The sequence below is a fragment of the Falco peregrinus genome, chromosome 2 (genome assembly GCF_023634155.1).
Source record: "Falco peregrinus isolate bFalPer1 chromosome 2, bFalPer1.pri, whole genome shotgun sequence".
Taxonomy (NCBI): Eukaryota; Metazoa; Chordata; class Aves; order Falconiformes; family Falconidae; genus Falco; species Falco peregrinus.
The window spans coordinates 25,573,444-25,592,122 of NC_073722.1; the positions used below are offsets into that span (position 1 = coordinate 25,573,444).

An 18,679-nucleotide genomic window follows, 5' to 3' on the forward strand; every position below is an offset into this window, starting at 1 on the left:
GGCAAGAAAATACACTGCAACAAGTGGTCACCGGGATCAAGACAGTGGCAAGAGAGAGAAGTATTCATCAATGACAGAGTCTGTGCTTGAGACATTGGACTTCCACCCTTGCTTCTGATAGCCCCTATGCTTCAGGGCTGAAGGCAGTGTAGTTTTTAACTTTAGCTAAGCATCTTAAAACAAACAAACAAAAAAACCACCAAGGTCTTTGTGTAAGCCAGTTTGCCCATCAAGATGGCCAGTGAGTAGCAGCCTGGTTAGAAGATCTTCTGTAGTAGGCTCCCAGCTACCCAACAGCCCCTACAGACCACAAGACAGACAGGAATTGAATCTAGCAACTCTGGAAAAAAATACCAAGCTCTGAAGAGACTGCCTTCAAGGACTTCCTTCTGAGGTCCTGTGATTTGCTGCAGTATACCACCATCACTAAGATGAAACCATCTCCTTAAAGGAGAACTCAGACTACAGATGGAGACTGCAGCGGCCATCCCTAATGCTGCACACTTAGGTAAGGGAACATATGGCCCTTTTTTATCACCATCACTACTTCCAGAAACCCAAGCGCACAAAGTCAGAACAGCAGAGAACACAGGTGCCCTCACCAACCACACAGCACCTGCCTGTTGTGTTTCATGAGGAGTACTACATGCCCTACTAGCAATCATTGTTTAGTCTTTGCTATAGGTTTGTCTGCAGCTTTGTTGTGACCCTGTCACGCTGCATACACATTATCTTCCTGGCTGCTACGCTTCTAGTTGAATGCCACAACTGGTGTCCACTGACCTAGACCTCACTGCGAGTTACCTAGTCCCCACCAAACTATTTTCCTCTTGCCCTCTCTCTTCCTCTGGACTCGCTCATCTAGCTTTCCCCATCACTACTGTGCATTTCCCCTACCCACCCTGTAGCTGGTAATTAGTTAACGACTTGCATGCAATGTGACACTTTCAGATCTCTGCTCATGAGGTGATATTTATTTCCAAGACAGTCTAACAACAAGACACGTTTAAGAGCTACTTGCATGCAGCAGGTTTACCCACAAAGGCAAGACAGGATGCCCAAAGAGCTGTCTCGCCACTTTTTACCCGCTAGGTAAGGCTAAGGACTGTGTTCACACCCCAGTCTTCAGGTGAAGCATGAACAAAGACACAAAGTGGCATATCATAGGTTTTACAAGCTTATATAGAAAATCGTCTGCCACGTCACATTGGTGTAGTGACCTACAACAGTATTGTCTTGTCAAGCACCTCAGCTGAAGAACCTGCTGACAACCACACAGGCCCTTCCAGCTGCACCAAATGGCTACATCACCATTATCTGCGCAAAGACATCAGCCACGTGAACATTTGTCAAAAAACCAAGTCGATTCTCCCCTAGCTGAACAAAAACAAATGCCTGCTTCAAACAGAACAAACAAGCAGCACTACAAACCCTTTTCCCCTCACTTACGTTTACAAATGCAGGCTGTTACTGTCCCAGTACTATTATGCAGTTCATACTCACTGGGAATTACTATAACTGGCAGTCTTGCCCTGCAGCACATGGGCACACCTTGTGCTTCAAAGAACACTGGTACAAGTGTCCCTTGTCAGAAATGCAAAGTTACTTCTGCGAGCGAGACCTGGCATTTACAGCACATTATCTGCTGGAAGCAGTTGCAAAACACATTTTTTCTCCAGTGCTGCATGATATTCCAAGGTCAAATTAACATGTTCTGCCTAAGTGTTTCCACACAGTCCAAAACACTTGCCTCAAAAAAACCTCCACGCAGCTATTTTCTAGGCATACCATGATAACACCTAGTGTGATAGATGACACCTCCCCATGGCTGCTGTTCTACAGTTCAGGGCTGGTAACAATACAGCCCCAGCCCTTAGAACAACTGTGGTAAATAAAGCAGACGATTCCACAGCAGCGGTATTTCAGAACTGGTTTTTTTCTGCCGCTGATAACCAGCTCAGCAGTGCTGTATGTAGCACGGCCTGAATGTCAAACTCACTTCAGGGGTCTCAGGGGTCATCTGCTACTAATGAGATCCCCACTATTCACAACTAGTAGCTCCAAGTTTAAAACTTCTACTGGTAAGTAGAATGTACGAAGTGGCCAGAAGGCAGGTAAAACACCATTTTTCTTTTAGCAGTCAGGAAATCAGCAGCATGTGCCCACTTCAGATCATACCAGCTGTTTGCTACAGGCCAGTTTGAGAAAACAGTATTTCTAACAGTTACAGTTTTTCTTACAAGAAAGCACATCTGTTAGGCGAACAGATGGTGAATGAGTCCACCCCACCAGAAAGAAAGCACCCGTGCTACCCAAGATCTTTATCCCATAGTTTTGTGGAGCACCCCCCGAGAATCCCCTGGAGACACAGAAAGAGCTTGTTATGCTAGGAAAACCCCAAACCCAACTGCAACACAAAGCTGTAAGTGGAAATATGTCAAAAAGCAGTTAAAACCTCCCCAGCAAAACCCAAGACAAGAGGAAAAGGCCTGCTTTTGGCAAGAAAATGCCAAAGCTGTGCCAAAATATACATACCCGTCTGTCGATCTTATCACCCTGCAAGTTACATACATATTACTTGAGAACCTTGAAGCGGAACACATTTCAGAAACATCCCCCCAGAGCCTGAGTCCCTTACATCATTTAAAGCTAAAGAGCCACAGGCAGTTTTACTGACTCAAATTTACCTCAGACAAAAATGCCAGGAAAAGGATAAAAAGGAACACTGTCTGTTTTCAGGTAAAGCAGATTTTAAAAAGTCACATGAACAAATTCAGGATTCCACATTCTGCCATTATTCTTAATCACAGAAAAGTCTAATTGCTGACAGAATTAACTAGCTTATTATTACAACCATTTGGGGGAAAAGTGTGCCTAACAAGCCAATGTCGCAAGAAAGTGCGGGCTAGGAGGTGAAATTCAGGCACTTGCCATTTGCAATGCCAGGTGTTAAGCAAGTTCAAAAAATGCTTTTAGCTTTGAATAGCAAAACCCACAACAATCAATACATGGGAGCCTGGTATTTTCAAGATGTTTCAAGTTAGCAGTTACAGGTTAAATACTAATCAAGCAGTTCTTCAGCAACAAAACGTGACTGGGGATCCTGCCAGTTTGTCTTGTCTTTTAAACCACGTTTAAGGTCTAGATGCTTTAGGACCCTGCCCTGGTTTCAGCTGGGATTGAGTTAACTTTCTTCTCAGTGGCTACTGCAGTGCGGTGTTTTGGATTTGGTGTGGGAACAGTGCGGTTAAGGACTTTTTGGTTTCTCAGGCCTTGCCAGCAGGAGGGCTGAAGGAAAACAGGGAACTGTGAGGGGACACAGCCAGGTCAGCTACCCTGAACTAGCCAAAGAAGTATTCCATACCACGGGACATCATGCTCAGTATATAAACTGGGGGGTTGGCTGGGGCAGCAGATCATTGCTCGGGGACTAGCTGGGCTTCGGTCAGCACGTGGTGAGCAGTTGCACTGCACATCACTATCTTTCTTTTCTCCCTTCCCTTTGGTTTTCATTGCTCTCCCCTTCTCCCTCCTTCTCATTATAATGGTTATTGTTATAACTATTGTTCCTTTGGTTTTAGTTTATCTCAATTGTTAAACAGTTCTTATCTCAGCCCTCAAGTTTAGCATTCCTTTCTGATTCTCCTCCCTGCCCCCCTGGGTGAGGGGAGAGTGAACAAGCAGCTGCGTGGCACATAAATACCAGCTGGGGTTAAACCACCACAAACCCTCTGCCTACTGAGAGTAGACAACATTAAGCAGCAACTGCTGATGAAAAAGCACAATTTGCTGCTTTTCTCCTCCCCCTGAAGCATAGAGCACTTTAAGCAAAACATAAAAACAGTTCGCAAAACAGAGTGAACAGTCATTCATGTCTTGCTGCCACACGCCCGCACAGAAGCAGCGTTCTTCCTAGATACCAGAGTTTTAACCCAAAGCGGGGGGAAGTCAGTGCTGTACCTGCGAGAGGATGTTGGTGCACTGCTGCAGCAGCGACACTGGTGGGTTGCCGATGCTCGTTGCTAGCTGAACCCTCAGGAGCTGTTCTTTCAAAGTGGCGTTTTCCTGTAACGCGTGGGCCAGGGCCACAGCGGCGCACCAGTTTGAAAGAGAGTCCGTAGAAAAGAGGCCCCCACAGAGCAGCTGACCAGCTGAGACAGAGTTACCTGTCGCTACCAGAACAGGCAAGAGGTATAAGCACGATTAAAACAAGCCACAAAACCAGCAAAATATTTACAACATCAACAGTTAAAACACAGAAAAATTAAACCAGTGAAGTTTTAGAGAAATCATAAGCCAGATCCTCTTGCTTGGATCAGACACTTCATGGCAGGTAAATAATTTTGCAGAACACATCGGTTGATGCATTACACCTCAGAGCTAGTACACAGCTCACTGCAGAGACGTTAGCTTTGCGTACCGTCAATAGTAGATGGCAGAAGCGTTGAAACGATTTCTCCTTGTCCTTTTTGGTTTTTGTATAAAAAGCACTGGAAACAATAAAGAACGGCACAGCGTAGCACAAAAGGCTGCCTTTCGTTTACCATGGACATGAGAAGGACTACAATTGCAGGCCTGTTTGGAAAGGGAAGAAGAAAACTGTTAGGACAAAGTTGTGAATGAAGACAACAGCAGACACAGAATTGGGAGTGTAGACTTCTGTCTACTCTGTAAAACCATTGATTTTACTACCAAAGTTTTTCAGTTACTTAAACCACAAAACAGCATATTCATTATACATGACTGCACTGAGCTACTGCTCCTCCACAGTATTTTCATTTCCCATCAAGTCCCCCGCTGCTCCCTACTAGGTTCAAAAACACTGCAGAAGATGTCTCATAAGGCCACAAGCAACTCTTAAGACAGAATGCTCTTTTTCTACCCACACTCATATTCAAATGCTGAGATGAAGATCTCCTTAAGCTAACACTTGCTGCTCCCCAGTCTGAGTAAATATCAATTAGCTGCCTATTTTCTGACCCTCTAAATCCTTTTGTAGACTGGCTAACAGCGGCAGTTTGTCCTGATGTAGGAATTTCAACTATTGCTCTTTCTACTTTTCAGGTACCACAGAACAAATAAAATCAGTTCTAGGCCTCATCTCTGTGGAAACACACCTGACACCTTCATGCTATATCTAATACACCCAGTGTGAACTTGAAGCTGTCACTCTGTATCATAATTCCAAACTCTGAATTCAGTCCTCTGGATTAGACTACCATTCTCCCATACCAATACATCATTACCTAACACAGTTAAACACTTTTCTTCCTCTACCTTGGTGGATTAGAAGGTGCATTTACAGAGGCAAAGTAGTCTTGATTCATCTGGCATCCTCGAATGACTTCTGATACTGTATTAATGGTCTAAGAAAAGGCAGAGAAAAATATTAAATGGATAGTTAATTGTGAGCCATAGTTTACTACCTAGATCACTCAAAATTATTCAAGACTACCCTGACAGCTCAGTATCAAAAAACACACACCAAGTCTCAGCATAGAGATTTGTTCAATAAAACCATTTCAAATGAAATCCCAACAGCTAACAGCTGTGAAGCATGCTGAGCAAAGCTTAAGGGGCAGAAAGCTCAGATGGGTTTATTATACCCTGTTACCTCCAGCTTTACTTTCTATGTCAGATCAGTTTGGCTATGACAGCCAGTTAAACTGGATATTTTAAAGAAGTCAAAAGGTGAAACCTTTTAAGAAGTAAAGAACTGGAACAGAGGCTGCTCCAAAGGAACCGGTCTATGCTCAATCTAAGCACATCGTTGTATCAAGAGGCAAAAACACCTCATCCTAACGGCTGACAGGGCTTTCTAGAAGCTAGAAATCCCTCATCACTGGAAACCAGCTGAGGCAGAATGGTTCTAGACTCTCTAAAAAGAAAAACAACAACAAAAAAACCTCACCCCCAAAACAGGAATCAATTCAGCCACTCTGGGATATGCTGAAATCCAACAGAAGGAATAAGCAAACCCGAATACATCCTGGTCACAGAATATCATGCAGAAGACTATCTTACGTGTACATTGCCCACACAGGAAGCCGACATCTCTGGCATCTGAAATACTTTCTTAGCAAATACTGTAATTTCAGTTTGCAGCAACCAGCTATCCCTGTAGACCCCTGCTTTCACCCGTTTAGTTGTCCCCACCCCTACATCCTTTTGCTCCCTCTTACTTCTGTCAGGATATCAGCAGGAACTCCAGTTGCCATCAGGATTGTGCAGAGCTGCTCTAACAACCCACAGTGAAACATTGCCTTCTGACAACTGCTGGTAGCTCCAGGAGGATTTGTGGGAGACACGAGTACCCGCACAAGCTAGAAAAAAAACCCCAAAACATTTCTATGTGAAGAGAGCCTGAGGCCTTCTGAAATGCAGACCAAAGCAGATTTACCCATTTAAAGTTTAGCCATGAAATACGTTTGTGCCTAAAAATGGAGGTAGAAGACAATTAAAGAGCACATTCATCTCATTACCACACGTGGCTGTTTGACTTCAAATTCATTGAAAGCCTCTAAAATCTCCCAATATTGGACTCTGTCGCAAGTAAGCGATGAGAAATCAAGCTGTAATTATTCTGTTGTCCTGGCAAATGGTGAGCCAAATTACATTTCATGAAGTGAGAAAATGCCTTCATCACAAATGTTCAGCTTCCACACAAAGTGCCACAGAACAGAAACAGCTTATTTCATTTATTTTTTTTTTGAGGGGTGAGCAGAAGGGAGGATGCCCAACACACAATAATTACGAACCCATAGTGAAGACAGCTACTGAAATTCAGTTAATGCACCACAGCCATACATGAATTCATACAGAAGGATTCTTTATGTAGAACAACCCTAATTACGTATTTAGCTTAAATCACTGTTACATCTTGTTACGTGAAATGAAGTTACGTGATATGCCAACTGTTACAAATTGACAATTTGGCAGTAGTATTTGTGCCAAAAGCAGTACACCTCATGCATGTTGGCAGCTAATTCTGAGCTAAAGACAACACGTGGATTTTGTAGTCACCTGTTACCTTACACTTATTCTTCATTGCAAGAGAGCTGAATAAGCGTTGACATCAGCACACAGGAGTTAGATGAGGTGTTTTACCTGCAGCATTAGATGAAGATTAGTTACTTTCTGTGCAGACCACCCACAGTTGTCATCTCCAACTTCAAACCAAGGCTTCATACGCTGAATGTATGAGCCTTCTTTGAAGAAATTCTGATTGGAATTATTATTCTTCAACAAGCTTTGTAATAGGAGGAGACAGTCTTCCACTACTATTCCTGGTGAGACAAAAAACCCCAAAAGATTAAGCAAGAGGTAACATGTAGAAAACTAAATAGCTTCTCCACGCACTAAGTATGTTCTAGATGGAACAGAGCACACACTTCTAAACTCTTCATTCTTAACAAACATTAGATTTGGATCAAGAACTGTGAAACTTATGCAAGAAAAAAATAATTAAAAGGTCACTCTAAATTAAATACATCGATGTTGATCCAGCATATTTCCAAGGAAGCTGTATTTGTGTTTCTTCCACAAGTCTGAAGCAAAAATGTTATTTCCAAAGAATACATAGTTTGTATGAGTTAATTGGGTAGGAACGATAAGAACTTCAAAGCCTCACAATCGCTTTGTGTCTTGAAGTATACCTACTTCAGAGTCAGGCTACATAACTGTCTCTCAATATTGTAAGCACTAAAATGACATTCCTCTTGAACTGCATCATGATACAAATGGCAGTTCTTACTGGCTTACAGATTCACTCTCTTTAATCACTAGCTACATCTTCAACTCATGTCAAAGCTACTTTTCAGGTTATTTTGGTGGAGAAGAAATTCTTAGAAGCAGCCCTTAGAAAGAACCAATTCAAACTCAACACCTTGGATTTGCAACAACTTTTTTTTTTTTTTTTTTTTTTTTACCCTCAGGTTTTATCTGTACTTAAAAAGCACTACAGCTGCTAATCAACTATCTACTCTGTAAAGAGAAAAATATTCAGACAACGCTGCCCAGACAACAACATGAATAAAGGCAGCCTGCTTCTGGTATTGCTGGGATGCCTCCAAATCTGGACTCAACAGAAAGGATAAAGACTTCCTCCTTGCATTTCTGAGAACACACAGGCAGTGCCAGACCCAGGAATGGGAGAACAAAGACCAGCTGTCACACTCCCCCTTCCCACTCCTGCTGCAGAGCCACAGCTGGTAACCCAGCCCTCGGCAGGGCTGTGGACAGGAGGAACAGACACGGAGCAGGGAGGAGGGGGAAGCAGAGAATTCTTAGTACTCAGGAATTTACATACCAAGTCTCCTAAAATTATTAGCTGCCTAAAAATAGCAGCTTTGAATCAAAGGCTTGCTTAATCCTTCCATGCCAACATACCTGGAATAATTCAGCTGGGAGAGAAGCATTAACTGCTCCTGCAACCCACAGAAAGGTCACGGATCAGCAAAACTGTCTCGTTACTGAAATAGATACTGTACCAAACTACAGTTGGTGGTAAACTCATCATGTGTTGCTAACCAAAAAAAATAAACAAATCACACCTGAAGTGCTACATCATTTTTGCTCGGGTTTTTTAGCCTTTTTTCCTATGCCCTAACATGTAAATGATTTGGCAAGGAGCTGACCAGAAAGGTGAAGTTATTAGTGAGGCTGAAGAAACTAAGCAAGCTTTTACTTCCAGTCACTCCAAGCATCCAAGGATCTTGCAGGAGGAATACACATGCTTAACTCTGTAAGTGACAAATGCAACACTCACATATCTGACACTGTCATTCAAAACATACACATTCACAGACTTACTCATGCTCAGAGAAATTAACTGATGTTTTAACTAAGTACCTCAAGACCAGTTTTCAAAAGATGCTGAAACCCTGCCTACTTGCTCAATCAGGTTTTGCTTGTTTTGTTACAGCTAGGCTGTCTGTTTTGATCCTTCTACCCACTGACCTAGCTCCAATTACGTACTAATGTCAGCCTCTGAACACTGTCACCTAATAGAAGCACAAGAGTGTAAGTCTTAGATTTTTCTGTACCTCCATCACTGTTTCCTTCTTCTGTTATGATATCCAAAAGTCTCTCAAAGGCATTTTCAAAGGCAACAATCTTCTGTATGGCTGCATTGCTTTTTGTCAATTGCTGTAACAACAGGACTCCCTTGACAGGTTGCGGAGAGAAGAAATCAAACTTAAGTCTTATTAGAACTACATTGCTTTTCACAAGTCACAGCTCTTACAAGGACACTAAATCAGCAGCATAATTCTTGGCCAGAATCACAGGACAGAACTGCATCTAACAGCTCAGCGCATCTAACAAAACCCACCGTGGACACCACAGAAGAGTTCCCTTGTGCCTCACTGCACTTCGAAATAGAAGCACAGTACTGTTAAAAAGGACACTAAGTGGCCATAGAGAAGAAAGAGGAAACCTGTAAAGAAACTCATCTTTTCTGTAGTAATTAAAGCATTTTGGCATCCAATGAGTAAAAAAGAAGAACTGAAGTTAACCTGGCAGAAGGCCAAGAGAAAGATCAGTTAACACACCAGAAAAACCCTACCCAAGGGTCAATGTTTGCATTTAATACACAGTAACAGTTTGCCTTTCTTAATGTGAATTGTGGTAAGACATCTGAAAACCACACAACTGACATCTTAAATGTTTTCAATTAGCAACCACAATGGATTATTCACATTTGTTTAACTTAATCCAAATTCTGCACAAGTGCTAAGCAATTCAACTGGCAGTTACTACTTATTAAGAGAATAAACTGCCTTTGTTCTGTACTTACATCATTTCGTATAACCTCCCTGGAGTCTGCTAGTAAATCCATGAGTCTGGAAACACCTGTAAGAAGTGCATAAAAAAAAAAAAGTATAAAAAAAGGTGCCGGGTTTTTTATCCTGCAGGTCTTTAAAACACCTTGCTTGAGACTCCTCTAGCCTTCTGCCATAATGTGTGCTGAGCTTCCAGCTTCAAATTTAGCAGCAGTAAACTCAACTGCTTACCCATAGGGCTGACAAGAATTATCTGCTGCACTTGAGGTCCTTGCTGCTTTAAAAGAGATGTAAGTAGTTTCACTCCAGGCCAACGAACATGGAAATCAAATTCCTGCAAAGATGAAAAGGAGTACATTAAGTAATAAATTCCTCAGTATTCGGCTTTCTCTTCTACACACCAGTTATGAACAGACACCAAACAGGTAAGGGATTTAATCTCTTCTCAATTGCTTTTTCCATCCATCCTATTACAGCACATGGCCAGCAACTCAAAACACTGTTGTATTCTGTGGTTCTTTCTATTTTATTATCAGCAACATGAACTCCCAGCAGTTTCCTTTCCTCCATCTCCTCTCAGGTAGCGTTCCTAGCTATTTCTTCCTTCAAAAAAACAGTAAGTCACATACTCCAGGGGTCAGCCCATACTCCCCAGAAATCCAAAAGGGAAAGGAAAGCAAGCCCTTTCGTATCTTCTTCCTATTCCAAAACAGTAACAGCAGCTTCTTTTAAAATTGGGTCTCATCAGCAAGAGAAAGCTCAAGAACTAAATGAGTCCATTGAGCTCAGACTTGACCAACCACAACCATTTGGGCTCCCCAAGTCAGTTCAAACTCATTCAACAGCAGTGACTGGACCTACATCTCAACTGAATCACCTCACAGAGCTTTCTGTACTTCTAATCCTGCTCGTTTTAAAGCATCACCTTCAAGTAAGCCAGCAGATCACTAATTTTGACAGGCAGTCTTATTTTAACTCTGTTCCAAGTTACAAGTGAAAGATGAGTGCATGTCATCCTTTCCTCAGCACCCTACCTACCTCAGTCACTGGCTGAGAAAAACACCTCCACCTGCTGCAAAAGAGAGGTGGCAGCTAATCAGTCTTCTAACAGTCTCACCAGACTAGATGATTTATAAAGCTTTTTCTAAAACTGACTCTTGTACACGACAAACCCTGAATTGCATGTATTTCTAGCAAAGAGGATGCTGAACTAAGGCATCTGTAGAGAAAAAGAATGGATAACCTACAAAACACATTGCAGGCTTCCAGCTCTGCAGAATGCTATACACCTTTTTATCAAATGACACTTCTGTGTGCGCTTGTACACCAAGCTCATTTCAACAGTCACGCAGCTACACCTATAGGTTTCACCCATCTTTAGGACAAATGCTTGCTGTTTTGAACTTGCAGACCTCAAATTTGGATCAATAACATCACCAGCACCCTGCTGCAGAATAAGACCCTAGTCTACCTTGTAACAGATACATCAAACAAGTATTTTAGGAAAATCCAGGATGTACATATTGCAATTACGCATCTCAGGAGTGTATTTATAAACCAACCTTTCACACTCACGAAGTAGTTTTACAGGACTGTCAGCCACAAACAAAAGTTTCAGAGATAACTTTACTAACTCACTAACCATAGTCTACAAAACTGCTCCTGATTTGCATTTCTATCTATTGAGGCCATAAGCTGGCATTAGGGGATATAAGCCTCAGATATACTGACAAATGTTTAAAACCGCTGAAAACATGACTTAAATTCCATACAGAAAGAGTAGAACATCATCTTTTTACTAAAGATGGACTCCAAGGAGGGGGAAGAAAAAGAAGAAAAAAAAAAAGGAGGAAAATAGATTCACATTGCTCTTTCTTTCAAGCAGGATCATATTCTTAGTTTTAAAACAAAATTTTTAACAGCTGAGAACAGAGACAGTCCTTGCTTGAGGATAAAACCACTGGAAAAGGAGTTAAACATCATGCTGATAGAAAGCAGTCACTCTTTCTACTTCAACTGCATTTCAACAGATGATATTATCTCATTATCATTTAATGATCACCTGAAAATTATACTTGCACATGTGACAACAGTTGCAGTTTGTGGAGCAGTATTTTTCACTGTTTCCAATCAAATATCTAAAACCCTTTCAGTGTTACCCTGCTTGAAAAGCTGCACTAACGGCATACATCCAGGTCATAGTCTTCACTCACCTCCAACCCCATGTTCACTATGTCTAAGAATAGCTCACAAATGACACAGGCTTCACTAGAAAGACAAAAACATAGCTTTATCCATCAAAATAACCTCCCTGGACAGTGCTACACATCCCTCAGTATTGCCAGTATGATACTGTTACTCACCTCCACAAGAGTCAACAAGAGTGTGACATTTTCTTGTTGTTTAATGAAAATCTCTGTGAACTGACTTCCCAAATCATCAACTTGTTTTGGTAAGTTTTCTTCTGTAATAGTAAAAAAGTGTGTTACAGCACATAATTAGAAGGACTTCAGGTAGCTGTGATTTGTATTGTTACAAAAACAGGACCATGGGTGACAGTTTTATAGAGTCACTGCTATAAGGTTAACTGACTTATTTTCAAAACAAACACTGCTGGCAAGCTTTGCAAAAAAGAGAAAACCTACATTATTCTAAACATAACTTCTATTGAGAGATACTTTGTTTTAAATGCAGGAGGAAACCAAGAATCTACTAAACAAATTCATTTCATCATTAAAAGAAAAAAACCACACTATTTCCATTGATCATATCCAATCAGATTCACAGTTCTCACCCCCATAGCTGCCTGTTAGAGATATAATCAAGCACATGCCTAAGTGAGGAGAGAATTCCGGGAGAAAGAGAACCCTCCCAGCAGAGGAGGCACAGAAAGTCTCAAAGCAGCTACGTTCACATGCAGCTGAACTGATCTGGTAGAGAAGTTCCTCATAGGGACCATTCACTAACATGCAAAAGCAAAGTACATTTCATGCCAAAAGGCTTGAAGCGAGCGGTGGGGAATATAAACCATCTAAAGCTAAATGGCTCAAACACCTCATTTACTTATTTTGGTTTAGCAATAGAAAAGACTCAAAATCAGGAAAGGAGAGTAAGTTTGAAACAGATGAGCATCAAAACCTCTCAAGTCTTGAAATCTGAATTAATTTCACATGGGTGAGGAAGTGCCATTCTGTTATTTACTCTTCAGTTGTGCAGAATTGGGGTAGCACACAAATTCTGTCTTACACCATTGCTTCATGTGTCATTGTTGCACAAACAAAAAACAAATGCAAAACTGTCCCACAAAACAATAGGAAACATGCCAACAGCATCTCTGCACTGCTGCTGTTTTTCTAGGCTGAGTGACAATTTACAAAGCTATTTCACAAAACAATGCCATGTAGGTACTACTCATTAGTGTAGTTAAGGAATTTCCATAGAATTGCTCTTCCTCAATTTTTCAAATTAAAAGGGAGGTTTTTCACTATACTTTCATTTTGGACAGGAAGAGAAGACATTTCACTCAAATCCAGCAGAGTTTCTGAGACTTCAGCATTTTAACTACTCAAGAGGAGTTCAAATCCAGCCCCACTCAACAGGGATGGGAATTCAGTTGTACATGACACCACTGGCTACCCCGTGTGAAAGGAGTCTCTCACTTTCTTAAAAAAATAGGTTGGTTCTTTGCTTGGTCGCCTTTACACAAGGCCTCTTGCAACAGTACAGAAGAGTGGTGAGCACAGAGTAACTGCTGGGAGGGCAATACAGAAGGACATGCGCACTTATGTCTGACTCCAGCCAAGCACCCTTCTCCCTACAAAGCTTCCTCGCCCTGCGCATCCCCTAAACCACTTGCTGCTTTGCTGCCATCTCTCTCCAAACCTCTAAGCCCCTCCTGTCCCACAGAGCATACTGCCACCCACCCAGGCTCTGCTCTGTGTTTTAGGCAGCTCAGAGAGCTCAATGCTTCATTGAAGAGCCACAGCAAAGGCAATACTGTGCATCTTCTGAATCAGGTTGCCCTGCAAATCACGCAGATGCGCGTTCAGTGCTGCGCCATCCCATGCTAGCTGATCAAACCACAGGCACAGGAACAGCTTGAAGCATATAGCACAGAAAAAACATGGAAAGCCACTGAATTTCTGACCAAACCCAAAGGTCTGATTTGATTAAGTGAAGGCAAAACAGGGATTTTCCCTCCTCCTTACACTGCAGGATTTACAGCCTTATCAAGGAATCACCAACAAATTGTTAACAACTAAGCAGCTATAAAAAGGGTCAAAAACCACCTGTAATTTTCAAACTCTGTACTTTGTTAGGGGTATGGCAAAACAGAGAAATCAAAAGACTCTACCATAAAAATCTGGCACCAAGAAAACAATTCTAATTCCACCAACGCAATTCAAACTGTTGGCAATGACAATTCACTGCAAAGTATCGGGTTTTAAGATATAATTTTTAAGGATTTCCAATACAGGAAAGACATCAGAGTAGCCAATAATTTCTTTGATGTAGTACAACTCATATTTCTCCCTTAAAGCAGGCTTACCGGTAGGTAGCTTACAAGAGGGAGAGAAAAGTAGCATTAGTCTGCTGTAAATTCTTAGCTGCAGAAACAATAAAATACTAACAAAAGATGACAAAAGGGAGAACAGACTGGGAAAATAACTCTGGCCCAGGCACATAGCATCTAGCAGAATACAAGTCCAATACTGAGCTCTCTGAAGCTGAGGGGCTTATCCAGCCTGGGTTGCTACTAGTTTACATGAACAAGCAAAACAAACAAACCAACCAAACCAAAACCACAAAACCAGGTAAGCCAACTCCACAGAAGTTCAGTTGCTGCACCTGCTATTGTAGAATAAGAGGCAGCTCAGCTGAGAATCACACACACTACAGCTTGCTGCAAACCAAGGAAAGCCCACAGACTTAAACTTTTTTTGTTTTAAGTAGATGCTTAAGTTAATATTTTACTTCGAATTTTCTGCGAGCTGTGACTGAACACCTTTTCATTTACCCAGACGCAGCTACAAATAGCAAGTATTTGAACTATGTATTCCTCCTAATGCCAGCTCTTAACCTTGCACAAGCTGCAGGTGCTAAGGCAAAACCTGAGTAATATACACAGCCTCTTACAAGTTTGATGTAGTTTCTATTTATTCCAAAAGCTTGACTCTAGTTCAGGATGTTTAGGGTTCTTCTGTAAAAGGGTCAAATTAAAGTTGTGGTAGATTTTTTTTTTCCTTCTCTCGACACTTGCTTTTTCCTATCAGTATTTCTTCTATTAAACTTAAAAATTAAGAAACAGAGGCAAAGAGAAACTGCATCTTCTGCTTCTGCGGATATACCACAGATCTCACAATTCCACCCATAATCGCTTCTTAAATCCACACATTCACAGTGCTCAAATAAAGAGAATTACTTCAGTTTGCTAAGATTAGCTCTTAGGGATTCACTAACAAGCAGCAACACAAAATAGAATTTAAGCTTAAAATAAACAGATGAAGTGCATTTTGATAAAACCAGTTTAAACAAGGAGAACACGTTAGTGGTAACTTAGGGGAGAAGTGAACACTGTATTTTAACATGCATTGCTTAAAACAGACACTGTGAAGAATGCTTACATGCAGTGCATGCACTTGTGTCGAACTTCAGGGCTTCTTGAAAACAGAAACTCTGTTTACAAACTTTTGCCCATTCAAATCCTACCAGTTCTGAAGCTGCACGCTTTCATGACATCCCAAATGAGAATTTATCATTATTACAATTGCTGGTGATCTGCTGGCATTCAACATGCCCAAGTCACGTAAGAAACAGATTTGGGAAGACACTTCAGCTCCAAATAAAATGCGTAGAGCAGAAAGCAAAAAAGCTTTCAGTAAGCTGCAATGCAATTCTTTACAGTGTCCTTTTCAAATGGCAGCGAGTGTTATGGGTGTGAGTAGCAACCAGACCTAAAACAAAGAGCCATATTTATGTAAGTAAAGGTTCTTTTACCTTCAGAATCATCTGTCAGTGCAGATAAAAGAAAAAGAAACAAGAGAATGGTTTACAAGTTGAATAGCTTTCCAAACAGCACAACCAACAGCAGCATAAGCTCAGATTTTCAAAGCAGCCATCCTAGCTTTCTACAGCAGCAATTACTCCTTCAGGTAGTTCTTATCAAAGTGGCTGAACTAAACAACTCTGCACTCTTTCAACACCGGGGTTGTCACATACATAAGTCTGTCAATTGTTCGCTCTTCCTGAGTGCGCTAATAACATTCTTGTTGAGTCCATAATCAAGGCCGCTACCATGAACATATGGATTCACTAGCACTGTAAAACTCTCATCATCTCATTCAAAACCTCTTTCATCAAGATAAGGCCACTGGATGAACAAGGAAAAGAAGGGCAAGTAAGCAAAGCAACAATTTGAGAGATGGTTAAGAATAACGTATCACAGAAGTATTTCAGCTTGTAGCTACCTAAGACTAGACAGTTCACTGTAGAAGGCACTATGGAAGGACATACCGCACAACATAATGCCAACATATTAGCAGAAATTTATTCTTATTGGAGAACCCTGACCTACCTTCCATAAGGTTATTTATCACTTAAGGAGCCTTTGAAGAAACACTTTGGGGTAAGTACTGCAGACAAGAGACTTCAACTCAAGCAACAGTATCACCTCATATTTTGCCCATTCACAGGAGCATTTACACTCCACCACAAGTATCTCATTTTTTGGTTACCGTTACAAGTGCCATCAAGGCTAGAAATACTCTTGAGATCCACAGCAAGCGCAGGATGTTAGGAACCCACAGATATTTCATCACCTTAAGCGTAGCCTTCTCACACTGTATTCACACTTGCCTAAAATCTGATTATTTTTTTTTGGACAAGCTGGTACAATGGATTTTCATATTCATTCACTCAAAAGCAGAATGGATATCCTACAAGTCTTTTTATTTGTTTTTTATATTTTCCTCTTAAAACCTTGGAAAAAAGTCTACAACTGTTTGGCTTACGTCCCTGGTTTAAACAGTGATCAAGCAAAGACTTGATTTGCAAATACTAACAGAAGTGGTGTTCCAACTAACACCCACAACAAGGCAGAAGCTACACATCAGAAAGGTCAGGTGAATCCCACAGTTGGCTCTACTACACAACCTGCTTCAGATTAGCAAATAAGTCACCTGCTGCATGACCTTAACTAGTACCTGGTCTCCATTCTCCCCAATGATAGCAAGCCATACAGGCTCAGCATCTGACAGACATTGCTCTTGGACCGAGGCTTCCTCCCAAGGTAGCACTTGCATGGCCCTCAGCCAGATCCCATCCCCACTCTCCAGACATGTCCTTGATGCGAAAAACAGGGAAACTTGGACTGTCCAGCTCTCTGCACCATTCACCCTTCAAGAGCCTGAAATAGTTATTATCAACAGATGTTTTACTTGCCAGAAGCATCTGGCTCTTCTTCAGCCTGGGCACTTGTGGCTCCTACTCACATATGTAGTTTTAAGAACATTTTTCTTGTCCCAGCCCAATTTGGGTTACTGCTGTCATTTTCCTCAGCCTGGTGGTCCTGTGAATAGGCTTATTTTTGAGAGCAGCAACCATTTTAGTGGCCTTTGAGACCAGTTTTGATGGCCTATTAAGAAAGGCCTTTATAAAGAAAAAGGCAGAAGAGGCAGGGAGTTGGACAGCCCAGCTGTCTACCTCTGCATCTATCTTGGGAAGGTCAGGTCAAGTCTCTTTGTAAAATGGCACAGCAGGGCTGGAAAAGAAGGTTTTCACACTTACATATAGCCACCTTATACAATAGGTACCTGAGATTTTTATCTCTCAATATCCTTGTTCAATCACCAGATAGCAGTGTCCCATTTGACAGTAACAGCCAGAACTGTCCTTTCCCAATAGCAAAGAAAGTCACTATTCTTTATGTACAAACTAGAAAAAACAATTAATTACCCCACTCCAACCTGGCTGCTGTTCACAGAACACAGATTTTTTAATTAGTAAGAGATCCAGTACTACTGTAATGCAAGCTCTGTACAATGAGATTTTTAGCACTGTCGTAACAGCTACACAATAACAAAGCAAGTCTGTCTCAGCATTAGTAAATCACAGGTATTACAGTTTATAATTTGAACAAAACCACCAAGGAAAGCACCCCCACAGTTAATACAACTATGATTACCAAGTGCTTACCTTGCTCCTCCTCTTCTAGGTCATTCGATATTACATTGTAGAGAGTGTCCAAGGCATAGCCAATTATTTCAGAATCTGAACTGCAAATGAAAGAACCATTTTTCTTTAATAACTTATTTCCAACTACTCTTACAACATTGTTTTTCTGCACAGGCAGTTCCCTTTAGATCAAGTGAGAAGGACTGATGCTGACAGACACGTTGTTATGCCATGTAACCATGAGCTGTCTGGTCCCTGAATGGAGTCAAGCTCCTTTTCCCAGTTCCATTTCCTCAGGTGGCCACATCCAGAAAGTCTGGTGACTCCAGAGGACCACAGGAAGCTTTGCTATAAGCGTGCCTTCCATTTTCAGAGTCACTCTTTCCAACCTGCTCCTCAGGTATACCAGGAGAAGTCTCTGGGATGGCTTCAGAACCCTTCCCAGAAAGTCACCCAAGGAAGCTGCAAACAAGCTTCAGCACCATCCCAGGAAAGACCCTCTCCACTACGTTGTCAGTGAGAACTAGGGGCCAAAAGCTTGCACTCCCCGTGAATGAAATGACAACAGCGGTGGATTCTGGCCAAACAGGCCAGCCTCTGTGTCACCAACTCTGACTACACCCAGTTATTAAGGGTTTTTGAACTCCAAGCTTCCCTGGGAAGCTGCTGGGCAGCCAATCCAACCTCAAAACATTAGTTCACCTGCTTATGTGAAGACTCTTCTC

The 18,679-nt window shown here is 41.6% G+C and overlaps 1 protein-coding gene across 2 annotated transcripts in view; it reads right to left on the reverse strand.

The window, feature by feature from the left end:
• The window catches only part of USO1 (USO1 vesicle transport factor), a 37,045-nt gene that overhangs the window by 11,587 nt on the left and 6,779 nt on the right, over positions 1 to 18,679 (reverse strand). The window contains exons 4-14 of one of the 2 annotated variants that reach the window (XM_055795301.1): positions 17,976 to 18,055; positions 12,146 to 12,246; positions 10,014 to 10,116; positions 9,797 to 9,852; positions 9,045 to 9,165; positions 7,108 to 7,286; positions 6,183 to 6,323; positions 5,278 to 5,366; positions 4,421 to 4,575; positions 3,961 to 4,172; positions 2,536 to 2,556 (exon numbers count right to left, since the gene is read on the reverse strand). In XM_055795301.1, coding sequence (XP_055651276.1) covers positions 2,536 to 2,556; positions 3,961 to 4,172; positions 4,421 to 4,575; positions 5,278 to 5,366; positions 6,183 to 6,323; positions 7,108 to 7,286; positions 9,045 to 9,165; positions 9,797 to 9,852; positions 10,014 to 10,116; positions 12,146 to 12,246; positions 17,976 to 18,055 — 1,258 coding nt within the window. The remainder of the gene's footprint in view (positions 1 to 2,535; positions 2,557 to 3,960; positions 4,173 to 4,420; positions 4,576 to 5,277; positions 5,367 to 6,182; positions 6,324 to 7,107; positions 7,287 to 9,044; positions 9,166 to 9,796; positions 9,853 to 10,013; positions 10,117 to 12,145; positions 12,247 to 17,975; positions 18,056 to 18,679) is intronic. The other variant, XM_055795303.1, reaches the window with a different exon arrangement.